The 8,169-nt window shown below is 39.0% G+C and overlaps 1 protein-coding gene across 1 annotated transcript; it reads left to right on the top strand.

Moving 5' to 3' along the window:
- The first annotated feature begins 218 nt into the window (after positions 1-218).
- LOC133623330 (saxitoxin and tetrodotoxin-binding protein 2-like) lies at positions 219-7,041 on the top strand. The gene is made up of 6 exons (XM_061986537.1): positions 219-436; positions 1,824-1,966; positions 2,041-2,108; positions 4,170-4,298; positions 6,666-6,761; positions 6,838-7,041. The coding sequence occupies exons 1-6, from the start codon at positions 320-322 to the stop codon at positions 6,885-6,887; spliced, it is 603 nt and encodes a 200-aa protein (XP_061842521.1). The 5' UTR covers positions 219-319; the 3' UTR covers positions 6,888-7,041.
- The last annotated feature ends 1,128 nt before the right edge of the window (positions 7,042-8,169 follow it).

Below are 8,169 nucleotides of genomic sequence, written 5' to 3'. Positions count from 1 at the left end.
GCAATAAAAATAAAAGTAATGCAAACTATTTTATTGTCAAAGTTGTAAGCTAGTAAACAGTACTATGTGCAAAATATCTAATTAGTATTATTTGTTCGTAACAATTTGCTAAATGCTGCCTGTGTGTGCACGTCACCAGAATAAAAGACCGACAGGTCCTGCTATTCATATGCTGCCAGCTCGCCGTTATATAACAAGATAAACAGGATACAATGTGCCCTGGTGGCAGCCCACTGTTACACAACACATCTTTGGAGGGGGTATCTTGCAGGCAGGCCTCCTTGACATCAGTGTGCTGCTGCGCCATCTTCACTCAGTCATGTCTGCACAGTTGGTCGTCGTTCTGCTGGCCCTCACCTCCTTGTGTGCCGCTGCATCACCGGAACATGACTGCGAAGATCTGGTGAAGCCTCTTTTACTGGACAACCACAGCCCTGTGAGTATTGCGTCAACATGTCTCAATGACATCATGCGTAATTTTACATAAGTTGAAATGATGCATCAATGCAACATTTTCTATTTTTTTTTAAATATGACTCATTTTTGGACTTTTAGGCATGCACTCGTATTGATGTAAGAAAAAAAAAAGTCTAAATAAATTACTGTAAAATATTAACTATTATTAGGCTAAGGGTTTTCCACTTTAAACAAGTATATATTGTGCAACTACCTTCAGAATGATTGATATTGTGGGCTTTTTACTATTTAAAATCCAATATGTTTATATAACGCGACTGTTTTAGTTTTTTTGAGTACTTTTCCAAAAAATAACAAATTAAATCCTACAGACAATACCCCCATAATGACAATTATTATTGAAAAAACGAAAACTAAAAATCACATGTACATAAGTATTCAGACCCTTTGCTTAATACTTAGTTGATGCACCTTTGGCAGCAATTACAGCCTTGAGTCTTTTTGAATACGATGCCACACCTATCTTTAGGTAGTTTCGCCCATTCCTCTTTGCAGCACCTTTCAATCTCCACCAGGTTGGATGGGAAGTGTTGGTTTTAATCCAGGATGTGTCTGTAAATTTTTGCATTCATCTTAGTCTAGTCAGGGAGGTGACCAAGATCCTGATAGTCACTCTGTCAGAGCTACAGAGGAACAACTATCTCTGCAGCAATCCACCAATTGGGCCTCTATGGTGGAGTGGCCAGATGGACGCCATTTCATGGTAAAAAAGATGCACCTGAAAGACTCCCAGACCATGAAAAACTAAATATTCTGGTCTTATGAGACAAAGATTGAAGTCTTTGGTGTGAATGCCAGGCATCATGTTTGGAGGAAACCAGGCCATCAACAGGCCAATACCATCCCTACAGTGAAGCGTGCTGGTGGCAGCATCATGCTGTGGGGATGGTTTTCAGTAGTCAGGATAGAGAGAAAGATGAATGCAGCAATGTCCAGAGACATCCTGGATAAAAACCAACGCTTCCCATCCAACCTGATGGAGATTGAGAGGTGCTGCAAAGAGGAATGGGCGAAACTAACTCAAGATAGGTGTGCCAAGTTTGTGGCATTGTATTCAAAAAGGCTCAAGGCTGAAATTGCTGCCAAAGGTGCATCAACTAAGTATTGAGCAAAGGGTGTGAATACTTTTTTTTTTGGACTTTTTTTCCCCCATAAATTTGCTTCATTGGGAAAAAAAAAAAAAATCAAATTGTCACTACGGGGGTACTTTGAGGACAAAAAATAATTTGTTCCCTTTTGGAATAAGGCTGTAACATAACAAAATGTGGAAAAAGTGTGAATACTTTCCGGGGGCACTCTATGTTGTCTTGGTTCCATGATGAGTGTTTTTGGTGACGTGTTGCCAGATCTTCGGGAAATGGGTCCTCCATGTGGGCTCATGGGACACGCCGGGCCTGAAGAACGACCTGGTGGTCGTGAACACATCGTGGATTGAACTGTCTGCATCCTCACGGAGCGACATCATCTCCCTCTACTGGGGTGACCGCCTGTAAGCGCGCCATTTTCCTTTGTTGACGTTGAGTCGTCATCGCCATATCTCAGCGACTGTGTCTCACCTTTCAGGAATGATGATAAATGTCTTCAGGGATCAGCTGACGTCACCGTGACTGGCATGACCAGTAACGCCACCTGTAAGCGTCACCTCAAATAGCATGTACAGGTCCAAAAGTTGTTATACACCACCTCAATGGATGTGAAACTGAATAATGTCATTAAAGTGTATACTTTTAGAGGTTTGGCAAAAAATATGTGATATATTGGGAATTATTATGTAGAGTGGTTCTATTTTCCGGGGCTTAAAATCATTGAAACAAAAATTACTAACCATAAGTTTTGGATGAACAATATAATTTGCAGTCAGTGAGTGATGACCAAATTCAGTTTCCTCCTTGGAGAGGACGTCACTTGCTTTGTGGGTTTTACTGCCTTCACTTCTGTCTGGGACAAGTAAAAAGACACATTAGTAGTTGGAGTATACTCCCATTTCTTTGCATCAAAAAGTCTTGAATTGCTTTAAGGATATGTTTATGGTCATTTTCCACCCTTGCCATGTGTCAGTTTTGTAGCATTTTTCTGATTGGAAGCGATTCACCATTCATCAAGGTCGTGACAGTTCCCCCCTCCCAAAAATAAAAAAAGGTGGTGGTCGAAAATGCTTACCTACAATCTTGTCCTTTTCAGTCCCTAAAACCACTAATAATTATAGATTACAAATTGTTCTAATCTATATTTTGTAAGTATGATTTTCCTTCATTTTTCTCAAATCATACATTTGAGTCCTTTAAAGTGGAAGTATTCTGAATACAGTACAATTTGTAACTGGTAAATGTTGTATTATTTAACCTCTTAAAGCTCAACGTGGAATGTGTTATTGTTCTTAGTAGGGTTGTACAGTTTACCGGTACGAGTATAGTATCGCAGTACTAATGAATCAAAAAGGCTACTATACTCTGTTTGAAAAGTATCGGTTCGCCATATTTATTTTTTTTTTTTACAGGCATGACGTTGCGTCGTCGTCTTGTCGTGACATTGCTGGTTTTACAAGCAGACGAGCATGTTCAGCAGTGCACAATCACGGAGTACTTACAAGCAGACAGTGTGTAGACAGAAAAGGGAGAATGGACGCATTTTGGCTTAAAAACTAAAGATAAAGATAAAGCTATAACACTGAAACGCCCTGAGGAAGAGGTACTTTAAAACATGTCTAGCTAGTTAGCGGCTAACGCCCATCCGCAGTCGGCAGTGTTTTGGCTACTTTTAAATCACCAATTCTCGCCTCCATGGCGACAAATAAAGTGAGTTTTTTTTACAAGTATCCCTGCAGGACGAGGAAAAGCTTAACATGTTTCACTACACACTGTAGGAAAATACAATAGCTCACCAGCGTCACAATGTAAACAAATGTAATCGGTGGATCTACACCTGACATCCACTGTAATGATACCAAGTACAAGAGTGTATCTAGTCGATACTACTATAATTGCAACAATATTTTTTATCGTCACAAAATCTATTCATATTATATTCATAAAATCAGGAAATATGTCCCTGCACACATGAGAACCTAAATTATGATCAATGTATGATCCTGTAACTACTTGGTATCGGATTGATACCCAAATTTGTGGTATCATCCAAAACTAATATAAAGTATCAAACAACAGAAGAATAAGTGATTATTACATTTTAACAGAAGTGTAGATAGAACATGTTGAAACAGGAAGTAAGCCGATCTTTACAGTAAATGAACAAGTAGATTAATAATCCATTTTTACAGTTTGTCCCTCATAATGTTGACAAAATAATAGAATGATAAATGACAATATGTTACTGCATACGTGAGCAGACTAATTAAGACCCTTTGTTTGTTTACTTACTAATAAAAGACAAGTTGTCTAGTATGTTCACTATTTTATTTAAGGACAACATTTTTCTCCAATTGCAATAAGAAACATATGTTTAATGTGCAGTAAGATTTTTTGTTAAAATAAAGCCAATAATGCAATTTTTTGTAGTCCCCTTTGTTTAGAAAAGTATTGAAATACATTTACATGAAATACAGTGCCGGTATCGAGACAACCCTAGTTCTTAGTGTACAACATCAACAACATAACAATTCTTGTATCTGAATACTTGAGGATCTAAAAGAAATATATTGAAAATGTATCAGTGTTGTTTTCATATCTCCGCAGACAACATCCACAACCACACTTCCTATCACGAGGGCAAGTACTACGAGACCTGCGCCGAGTGCCTCCTGTCCGAAGACACCACACTCCTGCCGGACGGAAAATCTTTGGGCCGATATCTTTTCCTCTTTAGTATGTCAGTCTTCTTTTATTGTGCAGTATTATGAGCCATGACTGCAGAAACTAGGTCAATTATACTACTTTAACAACCCCCATAATATACAGAGGAGATGCACCTTCATTTGGAAATGCACAATACTCCAATGAGATTTGGATTCTATGTGCAAACATAAAACACGTTTTAGGGACCGTCAACTAAGCGCAGAAGTGAAAATAGGTACAACTGTCATGAAATGTAGATTATGTTCTACTCACAAAGTGAAAAAAGGTGATTTTTTTTGGCTCATGTTTGCCAACTATTAATATATGAAAAATAGTTCTTTAATGTAGTTACATAAGCGTTGAGACAACATATGGATAAAGCAATTTAAGTTGTATAGCTCATATACTCTAGCATACAAAATATGTATAAAATATAAAAATATTTATAAATGTATGTATACATGTAATTATATATAATTACATTAGTTTTATTTAATTGTAGAAAAATAGACTTAAGTATTTTTTTCGGTTTTGCAAAAAATATAATCCAATTTGGTCTTATATTAGGCTAACAAATGACACCATTGTTTTCTGTTTTTGCATGAAATATCTAAAAGTCCATATTATTAACATAAAATAAAAATATTTTAGATAACGTTTAGATAACATCTCCATGAATCGCTACCTTAACGTGGTGGAGGGGTTTGAGTACCCAAATGATCCGAGGAGCTGTGTTGTCGGGAGCTACATGCCCCGTGGTAGGGTTTCCCAAGGCAAACTGGTCCGAGGTTATGAGATGGACTAAGAGCCGTTCAAAAGACTTTTATGAAGAAAAGAAGACCCAGTAACAGCACCACGCCCGTGTAAGGGATACCAGGACCCCACTGTGGAGCCAGGTCCAGGGTAGAGGCTCGTCAGCGAGCATCTGGTGGCCTGGACTTCCTCCACAGAGCCCAGTCGGGCACAGCCCGAAAGATCTACCACCTGCAGGGGGATCCATGAGAGTCCGATGCTATGTGGATTGGATAGCAGTCGAAGGGGAATGCCTCAGCGACAAGGTCCTCAGTTGCCAAATCCTGTTGTTGGGACATGGAATGTCACCTCTCTGACGGGGAAGGAGTTTGAGCTTGTGCATGAGGTCGAGAGATACCGTCTATATATAGTCAGGCACAGCATAGGCTCTGGAATCAAACTCCTTGAGAGGGGTTGGATTTTGCTATATGCTGGAGTTGCCGCGGGGAATAGGCAGCGAGCAGGTGTAGGCTTATCATTAGTTCTCCAGCTTGGCATCTGTGTTGGAGTTGTCCCCAGTGAACAAGAGGCTTCTTTCCCTGCGCCTTCGGGTCGGGGACGTGCTCTGACTGTGGTTTGCGCGTATGCGCCAAATGGCAGTTCAGAGTACACGGCCTTCTTGTGGACCCTGGAGGGAGTGCTGCAGGGTGTCCCCCCCAGGGACTCTGTTGTTCTACTGGGTGACTTCAACGCACACGTTGGCTGCGACAGCAAAACCTGGAGGGGCGTGATTGGGAGGAACGGCCTCCACGATCTGAAACATAGTGTTCTGTTATTGGACTTCTGTGCTAGCCACAGAAGTGTTATCTATCCATTAAATGGATAGATAACATTTAATATATACTGTATTAAGCATAATGTATAATAATTTTCATCTTAATAACAAAATGAAAAATATTATATATGTTTGATATATATTCAATATTATATTAAACATAAAATACAATGTTTTATACATATTAAACATATACTGTATAATATTCTTTATTTTATATTAATAAACTAGACTTTTTCTGTTATGCAAATATTAATAAAATAAACAAATACAATTGTGTATACAATTATATTTTATCCTATTTAAAAAGTATATTTATATAAACCTGTATACATAATATACAAAATAAAAAATATACATTTATTACAAAAAACCTTTAGATATTTTTTTTTTGCTATGCAAAAACCATGAAAATCCTATTTAGTTTTCTATAAAGCTAACAAATGACAGATCAGACCAGAAATGTAAACCCTTTTTCATTGAAAATTGTACATGTAATGTTTTATGAAGTGCAAGCAGACACCGAATGTAGTAAGATATTTTTGTGACAAAAATTAAAAAGTCCAAATTGTCATTGCACATTTTGATTAGTTGTAGATCAGCTAACCATAATTTTAATATATGATTACTTTATCAATATTTTGTCTCGTGAAATTATCAATATCATTATTATTATCGATATCATTTTGTCTTGCTGCAGAAGTGCATCACTTGTTGTCATTTATATGGCCTGTTGCTTTGATTTTAATTGTAGGTCGGGATTGTATCAACCATATCAGTTTACTTCAGTTATTATTTCATTATAATGTTATTATTTCCATTTTTTTAAGCCCGAACTGGTAAACTGGAGCCTTCTGAGTTGGACACCTTCAAGAAGCAAGCGGCCTGTCTTAATTTCCCCGATGAGTACTACTTTATGGGCACACGTGAGACGTCATTTTTCACTTTTATATGTACTTCCAACTTTCCTGTTGCATCATTGTCCTGTGTTTTGCTTTTCAGACCTGTGCCCTGACAACAGAAAGACTGAGACTCCTGCCTCTGCAAACTAGAACTTGAAACATGCACGTGCAGAGGAGCAAATGTCTTACTAACCCAGGGTGTCCTTAAATGTCCCCTTGTGCTGGGGGATAACTAAACATGGAATAATGTTTAGGTCGGAACAAAAATTAGTTGAATAGACAAAATAAAACATTATTCACTTCTTGTGTGCAGTGGTTGATTTTTTCTAAGCCCTTAGTAAAAGAACCTTCCACAAAGACTGTTGCCGGGTAACATTGTGGTGACCCTTTGCTGGGAAAACAACCTTTGTTACACTGCAGAAAAGCTTTTGGCGAATGGTGGCACTTGGCCCAGAGTCCTTTCAAGCGTCAAGATGTTCATTCAGCGCTCGGTCAAAGCATTATGAGAAACAAGGTTCCTCTGTGCAGAATTCACCTTTTCTCCACTCCTTTACGGTAACCATTTTGAAAAAAATCACTCTTTTCGAGAGAGAGAGAGCAATGTTCGGCAGTAACACTCTGCAGTGTGGCAGTTCAACATGACTCTCGTGCCTGCCTTTACCTTCTTGTTGGCCCTCGCCACATTTTGTCATGCTTCTGCACCAGACTGCAAGGACCTGGTCCAACCCTTCATGCCAGAGGATCCAAAACTGGTAACATTTTGTTATTTTTATCGTCTTATTTTTTGGTAGAGAATGTAGCGCAGTGTAGTTCTACGTTAGAGGTGTGACATTCGCAAACGAGTCGAGTCTTTTGAACTGCTCTTTTAAGTGAACAATGAGAACCTATTCCCGGTTGAGAGCCGTTTGTTATGCACGTGCAAGTTTGGTGTCGGCAATTGTTCGCTTTTGCACCTGCGTGCCGCCCGACTAGCAACTGGACGAGAGAATGAGTCAGAGTTAAGGAAATTTACCATTTAGATTAACTCTTTTTAAATTTAAGGATAAATGTATTTTTACACATAAGAACAGTGAAATACATTACACACACACACACACACACACACACACACACACACACACACACACACACACACACACACACACACACACACACACACACACACACACACACACACACACACACACACACACACACACACACACACACACACACACACACACACACATTTTAGGGCAGCATAGCTCGGTTGGTAGAGTGGCCGTGCCAGCAACTTGAGGGTTCCAGGTTCGATTCCCGCTTCCGCCATCCTAGTCACTACCGTTGTGTTCTTGGGCAAGACACTTTATCCACCTGCTCCAAGTGCCACCCACACTGGTTTAAATGTAACTTAGGTATTGGGTTTCACAATGTAAAAGCGCTTTGAGTCACT

The sequence above is a fragment of the Nerophis lumbriciformis genome, linkage group LG12 (genome assembly GCF_033978685.3).
Source record: "Nerophis lumbriciformis linkage group LG12, RoL_Nlum_v2.1, whole genome shotgun sequence".
Classification (NCBI taxonomy): domain Eukaryota; kingdom Metazoa; phylum Chordata; class Actinopteri; order Syngnathiformes; family Syngnathidae; genus Nerophis; species Nerophis lumbriciformis.
This window is presented reverse-complemented; position numbering and strand designations above follow the sequence as displayed.

Excerpts from the sequence above, each read along its gene's own strand:
- LOC133623330 (XM_061986537.1), top strand. The coding sequence starts at position 320 with ATGTCTGCACAGTTGGTCGTCGTTCTGCTGGCCCTCACCTCCTTGTGT. Across the intron at positions 437-1,823 it reads TACTGGACAACCACAGCCCT|ATCTTCGGGAAATGGGTCCT; the intron begins GTGAGTATTGCG and ends ACGTGTTGCCAG. Across the intron at positions 6,762-6,837 it reads GTACTACTTTATGGGCACAC|ACCTGTGCCCTGACAACAGA; the intron begins GTGAGACGTCAT and ends TTTGCTTTTCAG.